This window comes from Bufo gargarizans, chromosome 1, assembly GCF_014858855.1.
Source record: "Bufo gargarizans isolate SCDJY-AF-19 chromosome 1, ASM1485885v1, whole genome shotgun sequence".
In the NCBI taxonomy this organism is placed as follows: domain Eukaryota; kingdom Metazoa; phylum Chordata; class Amphibia; order Anura; family Bufonidae; genus Bufo; species Bufo gargarizans.
The window spans coordinates 184413802-184437702 of NC_058080.1; the positions used below are offsets into that span (position 1 = coordinate 184413802).

Sequence of the window (23901 nt, forward strand, 5' to 3'; positions counted from 1 at the left end):
AAGATATGTACAGTGTAAATATTGATGTAAAAAAAAAAAAAAAAAGCTGTGTCAAAAACAGATTTTTCTTTACTTGCAGGGCAAAAAAAAAAAGTATAGAAATTACAAAGTATTTTATATGTACCCTTAAACAGCACAAAAAAAATCTATTTATCTCGCACAAAACTAGGCCTTATACAGCCATGTCACCAAAACAAACAACAACAACAAAAAAAAGCAAAAACTGAAAAAATTTGCTGGTCATTAAGAGGATATCACAACATGTACAGACAGATCAGATACATGGCGGGGATATCTCCCTATTGCAAATAACCGGAGCCTAGCCATGAGAACCTAATAAAGCATTTCCTAATGAGACAACTGACAAGCAATTTCAGGTCTCCTTTTGCATATTTCGTTGAATATAAATTCCTGATCTGCAGTATAGAGCCCATGCCACCCATTAAAGGGTTACATTATGTTATTTACTGACGTGACAGTGCCTGATATTTTTAAGACAATTTGCTGCTAAGCAGAGAGAGGGAGAAAAAAATGAAAAACAAGTTTTCCGCCCACACAGACTATTTAATCAAATGTCATTTAGCTGTTCTTGGTGACGTCTGCTCATTTTCTTGCCATAGTGTAAAATAACATTAAGGAAGACAATATACACAGAAGTAAGTGTTTGTATGTAGCATCACACCTAAGCTGCAATGCACTTAGACTTGGAAGTATTATTGCTTCTTTAACTATAGTCTATTTCTATTGACACCTCAGATGCATCATCCACTCTCTTAACTCACCTAATAAAATGTTTTAAATTGCATCCTCAGGCAGGTTGCCATGTTAGACAAGAGCTTACAAAATTAAACTCACATTGTTTGCAAAGGTCAAAAAGTGAAAAAAAAAACACTTATAACCTTTGCTTTCTACTAAAAGCACACCATCTATTTATCTTTACTGCACATACGTACAGAAACTCATTGCACATGACCATGTTACAGCTCTGTTACCTCTACGGTGTACAGAGCTGTAATATGTCATCTGTAGAGTTCTCTGAGGCTCACACGTATCTCTGCATGCCTACGGTTTCATTAAGAGGCACAGATCAGGGCCTTTAGTATTGTCTTGCAGAGTGGTTATACTCCCCTAGAATCATTGCTAATATGGCAGTACTCAGTAGTGTTGAGCGCGAATATTCGAGTAATGAATTTTTATCGCGAATATCGCGCTATATATTCGTTATATCGAATATTTGTCATTTTTTTCCCATCTGAACACATGATTCCTCTCTGATTCTTTCTTGTGGGCCAATGAGAAGGACGCAATGTCAAGTTCACAACAATACTTAGTGCACCAGTCAGTAATCTGTAGTCAGACCTGCTAAAATGTCAGGGGCAATCGCGAATATATTGGAGCACTTGACTCTATCTGCATATAAAGCTATTGTAATGTTCTGCCGTGCCAACCATTTTCTCCAGTCTGAGGAGAAACTTGTAGCCAAAGTTACCCACGCCTGTATTTCGTGTTACAAATTAGCATTACGCGATTTTTACATTGCCGATTTTTTTCGCATTCAATAAAATAAGATCGCATTCGTGAATATATGACAAATATTCTACAAACTATTTACGAAATATTGCGAATTCGAACATAGCCCCTGCCGCTCGTCACTAGTACTGAGATGTCAGTACATTGAGCAGATAGTATAGAGCTGCAGGGGGCTCTGTTTGCCACCATACAGCCTCCTGCTCAATACTTGCCATATGCATGCCATATGCATGAGGTCTTGTTTCAATAGGATTTTGGCATGTTGTTATTCTTTTTTTACTTTTTATATCTTTTTACTGACAACCTTGGTTGTCAGAAGAGCTGGATCTTAGAAGTTATTTACATTTTGTATATATAATTGCAATTTACTCATCTTGGGATTAAAAATTTTTTTTCAATTGGTCTTTATTAAAAATATTCAGCAGCTTTGTTAGAAAGGGTAAATTTCTACCTAGCTGTGTGAACAATACTTTCAATTTCATTTTGTGTTGGTCATCTAATGAACCTTATCTCTAAGTACTTATTTAAGACATGTTCTTATCAGTAAGATAAAATTGAGCTATAATTAATATTTAGGAGCTCTCGGGAGATCAGATATAAGGAGCTGCAGATATAAAGAGCCTGCTACTAGATCTCAATCTCAAGGCTGTACAGAGAAAGGAGCTCAACATTTTGAATAAAGACAAACTGGAAAAATGATATTTTTTTTTTTTTAGCTTTTTACCTTTCAAGACTTCTTACACAGGCCAACACAGCAGGCAATTGTCGGAAACAAGCCATTTGTTCCTGATAATTGCTTCCTCATTAGAGGACATTGGATCTGCATTTAGAGTATATGCAGCAATTGCTGCATGTACATAGTACGATTTGCTTCCCAGAAACAATGCTTTAGGTGACAGCATCAATGAGGCTTGTTGATGGGGTAATTGGCAGCACCTTTACACAGGATAAATATCGGGATCAAGAGTTCCTAGAAACACTCCTTTACAATATTTGCAGGTTAACGTGTAAACTGATTAAATACAAATTTTATGGAGATACTTAGTTTTGTTGCAAACCATTATTATTATTCAAGGAAATGATGCGCTCATCAGATTAGTCCAGATAAGAAAAGCATTGGTGAGGTGAGTCAGTTTCCATAGTTGTTTTACCCTTTGCAGAAAGAGAAGTTTCCTTTAAAAGTGAATTTTTTACTTCACTAGTCCTTTATTCACAATTAAGACACTTTCACGTGGCAGTGTTATAGTCAGTATTTTGGAGCCAAAATACAGAAGAGGCACAAATCTTTCCATCAGACTTTTTTTTTGTAGGATCTGCTCCTAGTTTTGGCTTTCAAATACTGATGTAAAATAATGACCAAAATACTGTCATCTGAAAGTGGCCTCAGAGGAAGTGCTACATCTGTTATGCATCTCACTTTTCCGTCAAGCTATGAATACACTTACATAGAATGGAGAGCCTATACATAGCACATGTCACTGTCTTGGTAGAGCAACATTTCTTCCCTGTTTTTTCAGTAGTGCACATTTGGAAAACATTTGTTTCTATGAAACAGAAAAGACAGAGAGAAAGAGGTGTAGAGCATTTAAATGTATTATTTGAATTATGTCATGACACACTACAACAGACATCACCTTTCTCTGACTCCTTGGCTATCCCCGTGCTCGCTTCCCTGTGGGTCATTTCAGAGGGCTATACCCAGACTACCCCAGGCAATACAAAGCCGACAACAGTACTCTATGAGATCCCACCCTTACCTGCTTGCGACTGCTACCTATTCTAGAAATATTCCCGTTTACTGTGCAGAACCACAGCCAAGCCAATACACTATTGCTCACACAGTAGATTACAATACTACATACGGTATAAGTGGGTTCCATCAACAGGAGAACACATTACTCCACTGGAGCTAGATGGTTTCAGGCTCATTTTCAGTCTCTTCAAAGTCAAGATGGAGCCCAACAATCCCATAATCCTCCACTCTCCCAGCCCAATTTCAGAGAAGGAATGTGAGGCCATATCCCAGCAAGAGGTCATCCACTGACCAGCACACTACAATTTGAAATACTTTGAAACATTAAGCATGAATATAGGAAACACAATGGGTCAATTACAAATGTCTCATTTTTGTTACAAATTATCTTCAGGGTTCCATTATCAGACATAATGAAAAAAGTATGGATCGCACATCCACATGCTATGCATAGATCTATTACTTCTCAGCATAAAATATGAACTGTACTTGACGTCAAGGTGACCTATTTTCAGCGGGTCCTTGCTCTAAATTGGAGCAGGGTCACATAGCGACCACAGTCACCACCACGCAACTCAGCAGCCCAACAACACCCCTACTGGCAGGCTAAGCCTATGATGGCAAGGGGCCACACCAACCCGTAGGCATAGCGCCATTGCAACAGCGTCTGCCTTGCAGCACTGACCCATGTAAACAGATTACAAAATTACATTATCTGTTTACATAGCTTATCTGATTATTTGAACAAATACAAAAGCTACCCAAAATATTTATTTTTCTAGACTACAACTTCAGTTGCATATGTCCAGCCAGATGTGGGTTATGTAATTATAACTTGCATCAGCAGTCAGATAACTGCCTTGGTCTCAATTCATTTGTATGGGCGCATAATGTTGGAATAACTCAGGGAAAGAACACACACAGTAGTAACTGAACACAACCAAATCTGCACCCACATTTGCATGGGGTTTTCACATAGTTTATCAACTGGTTGCACAAAAATTTCCAGTAAGGGCCCCAATCGGACTCCCAATGTTAATCAGACCTCAGAACAGAGCCCCCCCAGTGTTAATATATCCCCCAATAAGTCCTCCATGTGAATGACCCCCAATCAGATCTCAGATTAGACCTCAATAAGTCCCCAATTAGACCTCGGATCAGACCTTCTTATGAATGACCCTCAATCAGACCTTGTTCTAGCGATCCCTCGTCCTGATACAGTGAAGTAGATCTCTGCATGAACTCTTCCTTCCAGACAATGGGCTGTGTGAATCCAGCTTTAGTGTTTCTCACCTCTTGTACGTGTAAATTAGTTAGAATTAGCAGCAGTCAACTCCATCACACTTCAGAATCTAATACTGAGCAAGGATATCATCATCCACCTAGAAGTTTGTATTGGAAATACTACAGCTGCCACTAGTGTGGTCACCAGTATAGAAAAAGTCTGTAACATCTGATGGAAAGTGGTCTTCACTAACTGCAGATATGGGATCTTAGTGTCCTTTTACAATGACAGATATACTGGCCTGTAACGAGCACCATTTAACAGTACAGCACGTTGATCTGAGCTCGTTATTTGCAGTTATTAATGAGACGAATGATCCGTAATATGATTGTTCATCCCAATATACATTTGTGTACATAGGGCCAAGTGCTGACAACAAGTGCTGATTTGTGCTGCCATGTAAAAGATGTGATCACTCAACCAATGAGCATTTGCTTGTTTGTGGACTGATCGGTGGCATATTTCCACAAGGTAAGGAATCAACGATGTTTGTTCCTAATCATTAGCCTGTGTTAAAGGGGTATTCCCATCTCAGATATGTCCCCAACGTATGATAGGTGTGGGTCCTATACTTAGAATGAAGCGTGCAAAGTCCTGGAGGGCACACCTTCGATGTGCAGCCACCCTCCATTCATTCCTATGGGAGCGCCCAAAAATGTTTGGAATTGCCATTGAAATTAATGAAAGGCCACTCCATTCACTTCTATGGGGCTGAAGGAAATAGCGAGCCAGTGCTCATCTATTTTCAGCGCTTCCATAGGAATGAAAGGAGGGTGGCCGCATATGCATGGTGCGCCCTCTGGGACTTTGAAGGCTCTAAGTATAGGTGCAGGTCCCAGAGGTGGGACCCGCACCTATCAGACATCAGGGGCATATCCTAGCAATATGGCCCCAATGTCTGAGATGGGAATACCCCTTTAAAAGCCTCTAAGGGGCAAATGCACAGCAGCGGGGGGTTGGGGGGTATTTTATTCTGATTAGATTACACAATAATGGTTTAACTCGTGGAATTTGTCTTTAATTTCATATTTGTTGGTTTCTGTTATTATAAAAATGACCACTTTGCCTGGTATATTAATATTATACAGGATTTATAAGAGCTGTACTGTTTGCAGTCTTGTGGAACATTTCCTCCTCAAATCTTTTAAGGATTTTTCTCTGACTCCAGAAACTGCCCAGCAACGGCAGTCCTACTTTAAGCCTCATCACATTAGTTACATAAGTCTGTTTTACCGTCGCCTGGCTCCTTCAATAAGCCAGGAAACAGATTTGGGCAGCACCCATAAAAGTCACTATGTCAAGTCTATTGTACTGGCCCTGTGCCCATCAGCTCTGGCTGCCCGGTAACCTTTTTTTTTTTTTTAATTGGTCACTTATTATTTAGGAAGGTTGAAACATTGGATAAACTCCTTCACTCTAGTTTAAACACGTTCACGCCGCATTGAAACAAAATAAAGACAAAAGGCATTCAACCATGATAAGATCTGAAAATGTACATCATTTCTCTGCAGAATGTCACCTGGTAATGCCAGTGTTTGATAATGTGTATTAAAGAATTAAACATGTGTATTACCGAGTTGTAAAGTTCTTAAGAATATCTGAAGTCATTTATGACCAGATAAGGATTTCTCAGCCCTTCTTGAGGATCTTCTGCAGTGAGATGACTTATCAGACATCTTAGGCTACTTTCACACTTGCGTTTTGGCTTTTCGTTTTCCGAGATCCGTCATGGGCTCTCACAAGCGGTCCAAAACGGATCCGTTTTGCCCTAATGCATTCTGAATGGAAAAGGATCCGCTCAGAATGCATCAGTTTGCCTCCGTTCAGTCACCAAAATGCTGCTTGCAGGCGGAGCGAGACAGACCAGTCCCAAAACAGATCAGTTTTTTCTGTCCCAAAACTGATCCGTCCACCATTGACTTTCAATGGAGTTCATGACTGATCCATCTTGGCTCTATAAGACATAATACAACCGAATTCATTCATGACGGATGCATGCAGTGGTATTACGGTAACTGAAGCATTTTTGCAGATCCATGACGGAGCCACAAAAAACGCTAGTGTGAAAGTAGCCATCAGTTCCTGATGCAGTGACAGAAATTGGATCTCCTGGCGCCATTGTGCCTTGTTCTAGTGGCACAGGTGCTTGATGTTCATTTCCTTCTAATATCTTTTAAAATCTGATACATGGTAATTTTCCTCTACAAGAGCTAGTTGCAAAGCTGAGAAGCGTTAACTTGAAGCTCTTTGCCCCCAATGCAAAATCTGTAACAGGGCAACCACCAATCAAGTGCCATTTGTAATACTGGTATTTTCTTATGAGACGGAAGGGTCTTTGGGCCTGCTCGGGCACCAGGGCACAGGTGCTACTATTACCTTTACACCCACTATAGTTTCAACCTAGCATTGATTGCAGGCCAAGCCCGATAGTGTCTGAAGCTTACATGAACACATTGTAGACAGCGTGGAACGTCTCAATCTGGCCAAATGTGGCATATTCTAGTTTGGAAAATCCACAGGAATTAAATTCAGATTTTTCTTTGGATTTACCCCCAAATTTTACCCTCTGCATTGCAAAAGGTGATATCCATGGTCTTTAGAAATTAATCAGCACAGAATTTTGAACCTAAAAATATCAGTGTTGAAAGGAGGGCATTACCATTGAAGAGGATGTCCCATGAAACATAATTACATTTTTTTTTAAACCAGTACCAGAATTATTCAATAAAATCTGTGTATCCCCATGTGCTGTTTGTTCTTTTCCTTATTTTTCAGTCCACTTCAGTGGTACCATTGAGGTGGTCACACATGCTTAATTCCATCCTTCAGTTGCCATCAGCCATATCTACCGTTAGAAGCTGTGACAGTTACAGGTAGAGAAAGGGAAGCCCTGGATCCATTTGAGGACAGGGCTGGTTCTAGCATTGTTAGGCTAGTTTCATATTAGTGCTTAGGATCCAGCAGGTTGTCCCAGCAAGGAACAGCCTGTTGGATCTCTCTGCATTCTGGCAATGCCAAAAGCTTAAATGTCGCTGTCCGGCCCCATTAAATATAATGGGAAATGGTGGAAATCTGGCTGTAACCCGGCAAATATGCCAAGAATCGGCCAGAAGAGAACTACTTTGTGGATCCTGAGCACTAGTGTAATGCTGGTGGGATCCTCAGGTACTCTGGTGGACCATTCCGACCCAGCTAATAATATACATGTCCTAGACCAGAGATCAGCAACCTTCGGCATTTCAGCTGCTGTGAAACTACAACTCCCAGCATGCAACATGTTCACTTGTCCTTCTTAGGGTTCATTTAGATGACCGTCTGAATGGGTCCGCATCCGTTCCGCAATTTTGCGGAATGGTTGCGGACCCATTCATTTCAATGGGGCCGCAAAAGATGTGGCCAGCACCACCATGTACTGCCTGCATCCATAGTTATGTTCCAAGGCCCTACAAAAAAGATAGAGCATGTCCTAGGTCCACGGACAAGTATAGGCATTTCTGTCATAGGGCCGGCTGTGTGCAGTCCGCAAAATGGGGAACACACACAGACGGTATCCGTGTTTTGCGGATCCGCAATAAGCAGACCACAAAATTCTTATGGCCATCTGAATGAGCCCTAACGCCCATAGAAGTGAATGGAGCATTCTAGGAGTTGTAGTCTCATCTGCAGTGTCGGAGGTTGCTGATTCCTTTCCTTAGACTGTATCAGAAGTAAACATATGATATGGCAATCCTGGTTATGTAGTGTAATCAGTATATTATAGCTTCCATTGATATCTGCCTCTAATCTACCAATTCCGCTGCTTTTCTAGACTTTTATTTGCCCCTGCATGTGTGCTATTTAGATGTGCTTTACAGTCGTTTCTCCTCTTGAAAGTAGAAAATAGATAATGGCGAATTACATCATTGTATGAAATGTAAATGAAACGTCTCTTTCAAACATATATATTTCATCACAATCTGCACTGTATCCATCAATGTCTTTATTTTTCTGTACTGTGTCCAAGTTCCTGTTTCGATGTCACCACATTCCACATTTCTCATCAGCTTTGACTGCCTCATCTTTTTTAATCATATTAATCTTGAAGTGAAGATTTACAAAGCAATGTATGTACTTCAAATATGAAAGCATTGAGATGGAAAATAATTCCTCTTTGTGTATTTTCAGGACAGCACAGCTATCTCTGTGCAGGAAGGAATGACTGCATTATTGACAAGATTCGGAGGAAGAATTGTCCTGCATGCAGATTACAGAAGTGTCTCCAGGCTGGGATGAATTTAGGAGGTAAGGAGCCTTGTAGGTTGTGTTTTGTTGGCCTGCAAACCTAGACACCCAGGAGGTCAGCAGACTGTAGCAGATTACCATACGTGACTATTAACTTTTAGATCTGTGCCCACCACATAGAGAATATAGCACCAGATCTCATAAACCCATAAATAGCATATATTACTGCTGAGATCAATGGAGACTGGAAATAGTAGGAGGTTAAAATGTGGAATCAGGTATTACAAGAAACCCTTTGGGCTGTTTCACACGAGCGAGTCCATTGCGGGAATCACGCTTTGTGTGTGAGTCTGATTCTCCGCTCTGGACTTGCAGGAGCGCACGGCAGTATCATGATATATAATACTTTGTGTCTCTGCATGTCCTTTTTTCCACAGAATCATAGTGACATAAAGCTGTCAGTATGATTCTCTAGAAATAAAGTCAAGCTAGGGTTGGGCAATATAAAAAATATTCCCACAATAACGATATTAAGAAATTTATCGCAATAACGATATATATCGTGATTAATACCCATTTAGCAGAAAAAAAACACTTGGGGCCAAAAGGAGACATTATACTGTATGGGGCAGCCACAAGGAGACGTTGCACTGTATGGGGTGGTGGGCCACAAGGAGACGTTGCACTGTATGGGGTGGTGGGCCACAAGGAGACGTTGCACTGTATGGGGTGGTGGGCCACAAGGAGACGTTGCACTGTATGGGGTGGTGGGCCACAAGGAGACGTTGCACTGTATGGGGTGGTGGGCCACAAGGAGACGTTGCAATGTATGGGGTGGTGGGCCACAAGGAGACGTTGCACTGTATGGGGTGGTGGGCCACAAGGAGACGTTGCACTGTATGGGGTGGTGGGCCACAAGGAGACGTTGCAATGTATGGGGTGGTGGGCCACAAGGAGACGTTGCAATGTATGGGGTGGTGGGGCACAATGAGACGTTTTAATGTATGGGGTGATGGGGCACAATGAGACGTTATACTGTATGGGACGGTGTGTGGTAGTGTAGGGAAGCCTCTTACGATCCATCTAACTGGGGTAAAATCCTATTAGGATAATTTGTGGAGGAAATCTTCTTTGGGAGATTTTAAAGAGGACAGGGCTCCACATGGGCTAGAAGTGACAACTGGTATTGGGGGGGGGGGGGGGGTCATTCTGTGGTGATGTCACTCTCCACCCCCAAAATAGCAGTACATGAGGAAGCTGACTTCAAATATGAATTTCTCCTACCCCTATAAATCACCCCCATGGACAGTGACTGCAGTCATTACCTGAAGGAGTAGTGAAATAGCCAGGGGTTATGTTAGCAGTCAGTAGTGGGCTGTCGGCCACAAAGAGCGACGCAGATGAAAACACCATCAATGTAAACCATCAGTCTACCGGAGCCCAGTACACACGATATTTACAGATATACACGTCATGTATGTACACAGTGACGTCTCTATTTATATGCGTATCACATCACAGGTGGACACTGGAGTCAAGACACATGCGTTGGTGACACATATTAAAGAGGACCTTTCTTAGGTCCAAAGAATATGAACTTTGTAGCAGGCTGCATAGAGCGGCGCCCAGGGATCTAAGTGCACTTACTATTATTCCTGTTCGTCCGCTGTGGCCCCCGGTAATTTCTCAACATTCCGTGCAGGTAGGAGGAGACGCCAGTGTCTCTCCTTCCTGACAGCAGCGCTGTCCAATCAGAGCTCAGAGCCAGGGAGAAAAAAAAAAACTCGAACGGACCGGCGCCCAGGAATAATAGTAAGTGCACTTAGATCCCTGGGCGCCGCTCTATGTAGGCTGCTACTAAGTTCATATTCCTTGGACCCATGAAAGGTCCTCATTAATGCTTGTACAAAGTCTGCAGCAATATCACTTACTGCTTTATATGTTGGCTGCCCCATGGGTCAGAGAAAAGTCTATTTGTTAGGTCCCACCGAGTTCTATTCATATGTCACTCAAACTACTGCACTGACCAGAGGCGGAGGAGGAGCATAGCAAGGTGAAAGGCGGCGGCTGCAAAGCACCAGACTTGTGCGGCAGTATATGACAGGTTTATATAAAGTTACCTGCTTGTCCCTGCAGCCAAGTTCAGCCCTCCGCGTGCTAGTAGTAATGCAGGAGGCAGAGGCCAGTGAGTGGGGAACATAAGCAGGTGGAATCGGACATTTTAGAAGTAGGTCAGCACACATGTGACCACTCCTATGATGTTGTTAAATACCGTGTTTTTTTGGAAACGGTGATATCGCCATATCGTGTGTTTTAATATTGCGGTATATCGCGGATACCGGTATATTGCTCAACCCTAGGTCAAGCAGAGGCACATAGCATTATAAATCATGATAATGCCGTGCGCTCCTGCAAGTCCAGAGCAGAGGATCACACTCACACACTGGAGCGTGATTCGCGCAATGTACTCGCTCATGTGAAACAGCCCTTTATGCTCAGAAAAAGGTCACACTTTTTGAAAATAACAGTTTTAGAACATTTTTATTGGGCCTTCAGGTTTTGCTGTTCACTTGTTATTCCTCTTGGAAATCTATTAGTAAATTGTGCCTACACACTGAAATTCTCAGCTGAGTATGCAATGCCAGGCTGTGTAGGGACGTGCCCCACTGACAACTTCAGACTTCCTATTTTATATGGAATACCAGGAGAGCTGATAGATCATCTTAAAATGTGTGATCATACCTCAGCCAGCTGTTTATATGTGTATTTTGTTTTCTGTGTGCTATATTCCTTTTTCTTCACCGGAGTACTGTTATTTTTGATTTAACATGTTAATCTGTGGGTTGTATCCCTCAGTGCTTTCTGGTCTGAGACCTTTTCTGCAGCCTCGGTGACTTGGTGACCTTTAAGTGTAATTGGTATCAGATACTAGATCTATACAGATGAGATGTACTTTATATGTTTGCGACTTTCTGTATTCTAAAATGTGTCCCGCTGACTCGTAGCTATTTTAGCATGTGGCAAAAACACCTCATATTTTAATGTCAGAAGCCAAGCCGATCGTTATCATGCGACACAAATCTATTGTTTTAGCCATTTTCATTTGTACATAGCCCTTCGTGTAACAGCGGCTTCGGGGTGCCGCTGTTCCCCCACTTACCACTGCAGTCCTGGGCTCTGTGGGGGTTCTGCTATCGCTTTTGAGGTTTCCGTTCCACAGCTTCCACTCAGCCCTAGTCACAGCCTGTGTTCGGCTGGTTCCATGTTTCACTGCGCTAAGGGTGAAGCGCATCACTCCCTGGAGCGCAACCCACCATGGCTCTCCTGCAGGTAATAAAGTGGCTCAGCTCTATTCCCAGACGCCTCAGTGTCAAGGTCCTTGTCTTTTGCTAAAGAGCCTGATAACTACTTGCATTCCTGACTTATACTTAGTTCCTGGACTTCTATGTGCTGCCTGCCTCCATGAATCCGGTTATCCTTGGTCTCCCCTGGCTACGTCAGCACACTCTAGTTGTGGACTGTCACTCCAGTCGGATTCTGCGTTGGGGATCATCCTGTCACTCCTGCTGCCTGTCGAAGGACCAACCTGCTTCCTCGCCTACTGTGCCAATGGACCTGCTGGACTATCAGCAGCATCAAATGTCTAAAAGTAGCAGCGACAGTTCTGATGAGAGCAAAGGCTCAGATGACTCTGAGGAGGAGAAAGCGTACAGATTGGCAGAACTTCAGGAGCAGCTTTGCGCAGTACATGAGCAGATCGCTGCTGTATCACGGGCTCCAATTTCAAAGCCGAAGAATAATTCTGAAAGCGAGAAAGTAAAAGATGATAATGTTTGGTGGTGTGGTAAAGCATGCTCATCACAAAATAAAAAGTACTTCAAGATAGCCACATCTGGAGGAAACTCTAGCACAAGCAGCACAACTCTTGCTGTTTCAAAGGGTTCTAAGAAATCTTCTAAATCACTGCCTCCACCTCCACCAGACATGTATGACTTCAAGGTGGATGCTCTTTCTAGTTCAACTGACTTCTCTGACCAACAGGAGGAGTCCCAGTACATCGTAGATCTGCCTGCTTTATCACTGTGGCTCCTGTCCTGGTAAGACATACCACCCGGGAAGACATTTGGACCATCTGCCAAGAAGAGGGGGTGTAAGGGGGGATTGGTACTGTAATAGCGGCTGCGGGGCACTGCTGTCCCCCCACTAACCGCTGCAGTCCTGGGCTGTGTCGGGGTTCTGCTATCGCTTCTGAGGATTCCACTCCACAGCTTCCACTTAGCCGTGGTCACAGCCTGTGTTCGACTGGTTTCATGTTTTACTGCTCTAAGGGCGGAGCACATCACTCACTGGGCTGTGTGGGTTAGTTCAGGTGACCTCAATGACCAACCTCGGCTCTCCTGCAGGTACTAAAGCGGTTTAGCCCTATTTCCAGACTCCTCAGTGTCAAGGTCCTTTTTTTTTTGCTTAAGAGCCAGATAACCACTTGTGTTCCTGACTTTTATACTTTGTTCCTTGACTCTGCTTATGGTCGGATCCCTGCCTGCTTGCTTTGACTCTCCTGTTGTCGATCCAGATTGCCTGACCTGTACCTGTGCCGCCTGTCCTGACTTTTTGCCTGTCTGACTACACCTCTGACTCATCCTTTGGTCCTGAACTGTCGCTCCTGGTAACAGCTCTGCTCGCCTGACTACGCTTATATTTCAGGTACCTACTCGGGTACCTCCTGGTCTGCCCGGACCAGCTGACACTGACTCTGGGATTGCTCTGGAGTAGCCCCTGGCAACTACCCTAACGGCTCAAGTCTATCCTGACCATCAGAGGCTCTAGTGAAAACCAGGTAGTTGCTTAGACACACCCCTCCAGAGTATAGCCAGTCAGTGGCACAGTGGGTTCACACCCGCTGATCCATAACAATCAGAAGTGTACTGTGATGATTCTGATGATGATTCTAAAGGTTTCCCTTCAGTCCTTTGCAGGGGCAGATTGGCCATAGACCTTACAGCAAAATTTCCTGGTGGGCCATTGCCCACCTCACCTGAGCCCTCCTCACGGCCGGCCATTGGAAGTTTTTGGGGATGTATTTTGTGCTGCTGGCAGTATTTTGTGATGCACTGTGGTATTTGGCTCTGTTGGGGTGGTATAATGTGCCACAATATGGTATTTCTGGCCCTGCCTTCCATCAATTTGGACCCAACTACAAAACTGGGCCACTTTTAGTATTTTTTCCAGGGCCACTTTCAGTTCCCAGTCCGCCCCTGGTCCTATGTGAAATTATTGTTATCCTCATTTGTTGTGACAAACTAGAGGCTCTGTTATGACTTTTACCTTCATATTATCATTTCAGCCAACAAAACTTGAACATACTGATGCCTACTACACAGTTGGACAGTGTATATATTTTTATTGTAAATCCGGCCATACACATGCTCCGACAGCTGACAACTGTCTCCCTGCATCCGCCAATACACACGCATGCTCAACCAAGCATGCATGTGTTATGAATCGGAGAGGGGAGAAACGGCTGTCAGACACCTCTGATAGGCGGCCTATCACTCTGAAAATCACATGATTGGGCATATCAAAATCCAAGATATCAGATGTTTCTTCCCCCCTGACATCTGCCATTGGGGGAGAGATGGGAGGCCCACTTAGATCTTAGGCCTCATTCACATTTCCGTGTCAGTGTCATGTCCGTGAAAAAAAGCGTACGTGAAGGATCCGTGGTTGGTCCGTGTATCTGTTTTTACCATCCGTGTGTCATCCGTAACTTGCTGACGTTGTTCAGCTCAAAATTAATTTCCAAAGAATCTCATATTAGTCTTCAGTGAAAAACGGACACAACACGGATGTGTGTCAGTTATTTTCACGGACCCATAGACTTCAATGGGCGTGCTTGGTCCACACCACGGATCAAAGTAGTGCATGTCCCCGTGATATTTTTTTTTGCTGACCCACGTTTGCAAAATGTGAACAGACTGACCCACAAAATGCTGAAATGTGAACAGACACATTTAAATCAATGGGTACATTTGCTGTCCGCAGAAAACGCGAACAGAACACGTCAGTGAAAAACGGAAGTGTGAACGACGCCTTAGATGGTTGTCACATCCTACTAAACTGGCAGGTATAGCCGACATATGACCATCTTAAAGGAACTTTACCATCTTTATTGTTTTACTAATTAAAATCCAATACTGAAACATATTCCTTTTTTTCTAATATGTTTTTCTGGTGAAAATTTCAATTTAAGTCCTTACGCAAGATATTTTATTAGCTTTGATTACAATGTACAACATTATTATTTTTAGTTTTGCTTGATGAAAAACTATATTTTTAGATTGACTCACGCTGTGACCATGATTAAATAAATGTCTGTTGCTATTAGATATTAATTAATTCTTATAACTAAGTGATCCATGTCCTTAAAAGTTCTTCTGTAATTGTCAAATTTACTAATGATTGGTAATAACATTAAAAATTGCTTTTGAAAGGAGTAGATTGAGCACACATTTGGAAACGTTACAAATTATTTATTCTGTTTTGGTTTTCAGAAATGAACAATTTTCACATTAAATTACCTGACAATTATACCTCAGTGGTAGGCATATAGTGAAATCTTAATGATTTAATTATAAGAACAAGCACAAAAGTTTGCTTTATACCTGGTGTATGAAATGTGAATGTCATATGAAGACATTACCTAGTATTACAACGGTAAACAAATTCAATTAGCAGATTTAGATTTCATACACCCATGATGACCACAATGTGGCTTGAAAGCATTTTGTGTGGATTTTTGGCTTCTTGTGTGTGGGTGGTGAGTACCCAACCCACTGCCAAACAAGTGTCCAGGGTTCAGTGAGACAGTCTAGGATTCCTGGCAATGCCTTGTAAGCCACGCAGTTGTAGTCTATTGTCCCAGGGTATATAAATTGAAGGGAAGAAAACAAACTTTATTCCAAATTATAGTTAAACGTCCACTTAATGCTGAGTGAGAATGAGTTAAAAACCTAAAAGAACAGGTAACTTTGCCGAAGCCCGGACACTGCAATTCCAGTGCTGCTTCGATCCCTGCTGTTCTCCACTTCCCGTACGAAGGTACTGTATGTTGTGAAGACACCACTACACTACTCCACTACTGTCGAGCTAGCCACTGACAGAACAATGAATTATTTGACATCAGGCCAGTTTTGGAGGTGAGGCCAGTTTCCCAGAGAGGCCTCATGCACACGACAGTTCCATTTTTTGCGGTCTGCAATTTACAGAACGGGTGGCCCATTGTAATGCCTAACATGTAGAAATGCGCAAAACGAACAATAATAGGACATGTTATATTATTTTTGCGGGGCCACGGAACAGAGCAACGCATGCGGACAGCACACGGAGTGCTGTCCGCATCTTTTGCGGCCTCATTGAATTGAATGGGTCCGCATCCGAGCAGCAAAAACTGTGGCTCAGATGTGGACCAAAACAACGGTCGTGTGCATGAGGCCTTAATAGGATGAAAAATGCCATGTCCAAATAGTTGTGGTCAATGATTCCTATTCAGAATGGTCCTGGGTTATAAGTGGTGTACCTCAAGGTTCAGTGCTGGGTGCTCTATTATTTAATTTATTTATTAATAATATCGAGGACGGAATTAATAGCACCATTTCTATTTTTGCAGATGACACTAAGCTATGCAGCACTGTACAGTCTATGGAAGATGTCCATAAAATACAAGCTGACTTGAACACTCTGAGTAATTGGGCATAAACTTGGGAAATGAGGTTCAATGTGGATAAATGTAAAATTATGCATCTTGGTAGTAATAATCTCTGCGCTTCATATGTCCTAGGGGATGTAACACTGGGGGAGTCATTTGTGGAGAAGGATTTGGGTGTCCTTGTGGATGGTAGATTAAATTGCAGCACACCATGTCAATCAGTTGCTTCTAAGGCCACCAGTCTTGCATTAAACGAGGCATGGACTCACGGGGCAGGGATGTAATACTACCACTTTACAAAGCGTTGGTGCGGCCTCATCTGGAATATGCATTTCAGTTCTGAGCACCAGTCTATAGAAAGGACGCACTGCAGCTGGAAAACGTACAGAGGAGAGCGACTAAACTGATAAGGGGCATGGAGGGTCTTAGTTATGAAGAAAGATTAAAATTATTTAATTTATTTAGTCTTGAGAATAGACGTCTAAGGGGGGGACATGATTAACCTATACAAATTTATAAATGGGCCATACAAAAAATATTGTGAAAAACTGTTCCATGTAAAATGTGTTAAAAAGACAAGGGGGCACTGCCTCCGACTGGAGAAGAAAAAGTTCAGTCTCCAGAAGCCTCAAAGCTTCTTTACTGTAAGAACTGTGAATCTGTGGAATAGACTTCATCAGGATGTGGTCACAGCAGGAACAGTGGGCAGTTTTAAAAAGAGTTTAGAATTCTTAAAAGTAAACAACATAAATGCTGAAGAAAACGTGTAGAAATCTGAGTCTTATTTCCTAATGGGATTCACGTCCCAACCTATCTCCCTTGGTTGAACTTGATGGGTTTATGTCTTTATCTTTATGTAACTATGTAAAAAAAAATCATCCATCATTCGCACATAATCTGGAGAGCTTTTAAAGCTGAGTTAAAGCCCATCTTCCAGTAGGTCTGCTTCTTCTATACCACCTGCCAGATTTGTAGAAGATCAGCTGAATTGTCTATGAGTTGTCAAATAGGCTGGCAACCATGACTAGATCACAATAATTATGAATGACTGTTTTTACTGATCAAGAGATGTCCCCTTGATGTCAAAATTGCAGGTGTCAAAACTAATAAATAACATGAATTACAATCCCTTCATGACCAATAGGGACAAGCAAATCAGTTGGGCGATTCTGTTCGGCTCTGAATAAATTCGACCCAAATAGAAACTATTCGAATTGCCTTGAAAAATTTTAAATATGTAAGTCATTTCAAGTCCTTTCCAACAAGGGCCTGGCTTAGTGGAAAGGGAGTGTGGCTTTGTGGAAAATGGCTTTTGAAGTGACGTCATGCACCAAAAATGAAACACGTTTTTTTTTTTTTTTAGGTATACTAGGCCAACAAATATGTGTTGTAAAGTTACCAGATTTATTGTCCAGCATCAGTCACTATGATAAATCTGGTGCAGTCCAGTGTAAGACTGTATTAACATTAGACACAGTTAGAAAATCTACCTCATAGTCTGCTATACCACTTAATCAGGCAAGTTGTTTATATGTTTAAATATTCATTGCCCATTGCTATGTAATGCAGTTTCATATTGATGGTGACCATCAATATTGTGTAATTGACATTGTGAATAACACAGTGGTGTAATGGCCAGACTGTTCTGATCCTGCACTATTGTCTATATCTGTAGCTGGTAACATTATGACGCAGTACAAATTCCAATATAGTGTACCCATACCAAAAAACTTGTAGTTTTATATCCAGTTCTGGTGATTAAGAGACTGCATTGCAGTACTTGATAAGTAAAAAAGCAGATAAATGGCAGCACTAGAATCAAAGATCAAAAAGAAGCAATTGAGGTGCAAGCATAAGGGCTTTTTCACACGAGCGGATGCCATGCGTAGAATCCGCTGCGTGAAAGAATGCCAAACTCTGACATCAGAGACACGGAGCAGTAACATGATTGATAATGCTCCGTGCCTCTCTGTGACCTTTTTACTACAAAATCACAGTGAGATAAAGTTGTCTCTGTAATTTTGTAGTTAAAGATCACAGAGAAGCACCAAGGATTATCAATCATGTTAATGCTACATGCTTCTGCTGTCTGGGCTTGGCACTCTTTCACACAGCGGATTCCACGCACGGCATCTGCTCGTGTGAAAGAACCCTAAAGGTACTAGACTATTGCCCAGAAAGTACAAATGGAAACAGCGTTAGAGCCTTTCTTAAGCTAATTTATGATGAGGTACGTCCTTTGGCGGTCAGTGTGCCTAAACAGAAATCTACAGCATTGTGGAGCAGCTGTAGACTTCTGTGTTGATATATACCAGAAAACTAGCATAAATGACGATAAATGTCCACGGCCTGCTCGCCCCACCGCCTCCCCACATTATCAAGGCACCGTTTTCTGGAAAATGACGAAGGCCGCTTAGACGCACCATTTGTGACAATTTTTGGTCTCTGTGGCATTCGAAATAATAAATATCGGTACCTGATATACACTGTGGCCATGAATTAATGTCCATGTGCGTTTAACATTGCATGGCAGTACATCTGCTCTATACACAAGTGTACTGGGTGGAGTTTCACTGCCTGTAAAATGTATGCACATAATAACATGCTCAGAATAACCACTTAAAACATATTTATAGTAACCATTAATCTTGTAGGCATGCCTGTGATATCTATGCCATCTACTACAGGGTTTGGTCCAAAATCCCTACTAAGCATGCTTTTACATAATTAGATTGGTTTTGTCCACATATGTCTTTTTTCAATTAGTCTTTTGTAAGCATGCAATTGATATCTCTACAGCGGAGCAAGTAGCCATATGGCCAAATTGGCAAAAGTGTAACACAAAGAAGGGGCAACATAACACACAGGAGGCTAAAGTAGTCAAGGGAATGTGCTTTATTTTAAAATTGCTGTAGAATGAGTTAAAAATGTGAAAAAATAAAAATGCCCTGCTCCGATCCCCTCTGCAGTGATTCCAGTAATGACGATGGATCGATGAAGGCTTGTACTGATTATTTTTAACCAATTTCACCTGTCCATTAAAAAATATATATATTCCCCTGCAAAACCCACTAAAGTAAAAACAAAAGCTAGATTTGAATATTTACATCATTGGAGATACCCAACTTCTTGACTCCTACCAAGTAATGGACCTTATTACAAACACTTGCAGTCCTGGTGCCAGATCACTTTCACCCTCCCTTCATTTCTCATCCATAGCCTTGGTCATATCTACCATGGACTTGCTTTACTTCTAAAAGATGCAATTATAATACGATTGGTCGCTAAGGGTCGGGAGTCATTGAGAAGTTTTGAAAACACATTTTTCTACAGTGTGTTTTCTGAAAGCACAAACTGATTAATAAAAGGCAGTGAGATGTGAGTGTCTATGGCCAATTTAAGAAAATGGTTACACCCAGGCTGACTATAGTAATAATGATGACTGGTGCTACATTTCTCTGAGTTCAACATGTCGTTCTCAGCGTTTGGCAGAATCACTAGAGATCTTGCCAGATTCTGTCAGCAATCTACTATCTGCTGACTGGCTACCTTGGGTCTCAATCATCTTACCACAGTACATACCTTGAGGCACTGAAATGTATAGCTTTTGAACAACTCATTTGTGGGTTGCCCATAAAGGCTAGATTGGTGGGTACTAAGCTCTCCCACCCACTCTACAGCTCCCTGAAGCAGAGTGCCTGACATCCAGCTGAAAAGGAATTTTGGAAAAAGCATTTTGATAAGACCTCTGTCAGCTGCTTTCAAACCAAATAGCATATTTGAGAACATTTTGGAAGATTGAAATGCTCCTCAGCTTGATAAATGGTGCAGTGTACAGCCCAGCAAATTACCGGTACTCTGCAAAAGCATAGTCCACTTTGGATCTGGGAACGTCATTCTCATTCAGACCACAGGCAAAACAGAGTGGTTCACTTTTGCTCTGCTTTTCTTTAAAGTAGTTATACCATGATTGATGTAAAAATGAAAATCAGACATCATATAGTACATGACAATACCTTTCTACAAAGCTAGAACCAGCCCGGTACCTCACATGGATCCAGAGATCTCCACAATCATTGCTCCGATAGTTCTGCTAGATTTATTTTGGGCTGGCAGCTCAGGGGATGTGTCCTTTCTGCTGTAGCTCTTTTCCTGTAACCGCCACAGCTTCTCACAGTAGATATAGCTAGTGGTAGTTGAAGATTTAAACTGTGCGCATGCGACCACCTCAATGAGGTGGACAGAGAAATAAGGAAAAGAACAAACAGCAGATGGCGCTATACGAATACATTTTATTGAATGGCTCTGTGGCTATACTAAATGTTTAATTACATGCAATTACAAAAGTATTCGGATCCAGATGCTGGTTTGAAAAAGCAGCATATTGTTTGTGGCACAAGTCCTTTAAGGCCATACAGGATGCAAGAATAAAACAGATATTTCATCCCATCTTGAAACTTCTATCTTATAAAGCCAACATATATTTCTATAGCATAACCACAAAACCCATTGCTCAAGAAATGCATTTTTGTACACTGTCTGCTTATTTAAAGCTCTATTTTAAGAAAGTCTATATCTGTACAATTAATGTTGGCATGGCTTGAATGATATTTGTACAATACATAGAAGTGGACCAGTGATTCAGCCACAGTCATGAAACTATTTTATTAATGAGGCAGAAACCTGAAATACGTTTTCACTGTTCCTGCTTTAATATAATATCCCTTATTATCTTCTAGGAGGTCACCTTAAATGCCCTTTCCAACTAGGGCTGAGTAAGATGAATACTTGGGCATTAGTATGAAAGAAGACTTTCTTAAAGTATTTCACATGTTCTTTTTTCATACAATTTGTGACTTTTTCTTCGACCTATTAAATAGGAATCCCTTTATATGATAAATAAATAACATCATGTGAAGATAAATACCTCAGTGGATCTAATTAAATTAGTATAATTTATTTTACAGGGTACTTTGCTGCGTTCTGCAAATTTCAGTTTTGCTAAGTTTTTAATGTGTTTCAGCAAATGTTCAGAGCTGAACCACAGAAAGGAAGAAAGAACATCTAAAGTGTTTCTTCAGTATGCAACTTCTCATTCTTCTGCACCATGTTTCCATTCTGATGGGTTGTGTTTGTCCTTATACTATCAGTGAATAGGCAGTTACTGTCTAGAATCTCTAAACATGTGAACATTGAAGTCTGCATATATGAATCACTTCAAGCTTTCCCGATAAAGTATGTCAGCACAGGCTATAGATTTTAAACATCCAGGCAGTCCATGCTGATCATTTCTGAATGTACTTGCAGAGTTAGCAGTTTCACTATAATTGTGCAGCTATGGGATTGGGGAGCTGGTTGTCAGTGACAACCAGGCTCCCCATAGAAATGGATGGGATGTTTTTTTACATCCATTGCTGTATACACAGTGTTATTTTAGTGCAGTATCTACAAATCAGACTGCTGGTTCCTGCTCCAGAAAGGGGAGCCTGGGTGTCTGCACAAGCTGTGTGGTCTTAGCAGAACCAGATCAGCTCCACAGTACAGCATTGTAAAACCTCTGGGGTCTGTATTTTCCCTGTCACTGGGGATAATATGTCATTTCAGTTATAGGAGAAATCAGCAATTATAAACTATATGGTGTCATTTATCAAACTGGTGTAAAGTAGAACTGGTTTAGTTGCCCACAGCAACCAATCAGATTCCACCTTTCATTTTTCACAGCTCCTTTCGAAAATGAAAGGTGGAATCTGATTGGTTCCTATGGGCAACAAAGCCAGTTCTGCTTTACACCAGTTTAATAAATTACCCCAATAATATTTAAATGGCCTAAAGGTCTTGTATGACCTCATATACTAAGTGTAACATAAAAAATGAAAGACAAAATAAAAAAATAATGCAGCTTCAAGCCGTACAGCCAGTGACCATAACTCCATGCATCTTCTATATCCAAATCACTTTTATGGAAAGGGAACATAGTTTTAAAAAAATATAAAAATCAGGAGGGTTTGCAGTTGGCACTGTGTGGCGTGGCTAAATCCAAAAACATGGGCTCTGCATCAAATACTTGTGATATCTGGTGGTGCTCAGTATGTTATGGATACACAAGTTTCAATCCAAAATATAAGAAAAAAGCCAGATGGCACTCGCCAAAAATCTTCGCAGCTTTATTTATGGATAAAAGCAAGATGGATGCAGGCACAGACAGAGGGCTACAGCCGTTTTGTGCTCCCTGGCCTGAGGAAGCGCAAGGAGTGCAAAATGGCTGTAGCCCTCTGTGCGGTGCCCGCATCCATCTTGATTTTATCCATAAAGAAAGCTGCAAAGATTTATAGTGAGTGCAGTCTGGCTTTTTTCTTGTATTTTGGATAATTTAAAAAAAGGGTTTTAGTTTATGCTAGTAAAAATGGGAAAAAATGTGAAACAGGCTACAAAAAGATTTAAAATTACACAAAAATACTTAAAAATAAAGCCTCATATGTCACCGAAAAAAAAAGTGCAAACATTATTTACACGACCGAACAGAAATAAATGCTTTCAAAGATGCATATACTAAAAAAAATGGAAAATTTATCTGGTGAGGAAATTAACCAATCTGGAGACATGTCCGACCTGCTGCTCTGTTCATTAAGTGGAACACCACGGGGTACAGGGTCCACGTTCTCATGTGTAATAGTTATCCACTATCCTGTGAATAGAGGATAACTATTCACAACCGTAATACATCTGTAAAGGCCACTTATATACAGTAGTAATATTTATACTGAATACATTCTACTCTGTATCTACAATGGTCAAGTATGGAACATTTGATGTCTGGTGGAGATCCAACTTTTGGAATGCTGTACTGCACAAGCTATAAGTTCAGTTTTACCAAGGAAGATAGATAGCAAATCTTGTCTCTTCTCCTACTGTTCTGTAATCTTGGCCTGGTTAAACTTCGTCTCTGCTAGGTAGACATTAAATTGTTTGAAAGAATTTGTTGATTAGATCAGTTTTCCATTCAGGGTCGTTGATAGACTTTGAAGACATTTGGGACAGTGGTTGTCTACTAGGAGTGGTTTGGCCCATTCTGGATAAATACATTAAGCAATTTTAAATATAAATAAATGTAAATAGAATAAAGCATTTTTGCCCGGTTGACGTGGTCCAGCACACCCACACTACAATTATAGTCTATTACAAGGTTGGTAATAGCACACAACAGAAGCAAAAGTTAGGTGAAAGACACTGCTTAGAGATGAGGGAATTATGAATCAATTGGTTCATCAAACAGACTTCTTGAGCTAGGGAGTGGCCCCGATGCTCAAGAAGTTTCCCCCTCACCCTCGGTTGACAGGGTCAGGCATCTCACCTGGCACTGACAATCTCTTGCCCCACATCCTTGCGGCTGTTGAACGGCGAGGCCAC

General features: G+C 41.4%; 1 protein-coding gene across 2 annotated transcripts in view; it reads left to right on the forward strand.

Moving 5' to 3' along the window:
* NR3C2 (nuclear receptor subfamily 3 group C member 2) overlaps window positions 1–23901 on the forward strand; it is a 331201-nt gene that overhangs the window by 242898 nt on the left and 64402 nt on the right. For both annotated transcript variants that reach the window (XM_044300367.1, XM_044300369.1), the window contains exon 4: window positions 8733–8849. In XM_044300367.1, coding sequence (XP_044156302.1) covers window positions 8733–8849 — 117 coding nt within the window. The remainder of the gene's footprint in view (window positions 1–8732; window positions 8850–23901) is intronic.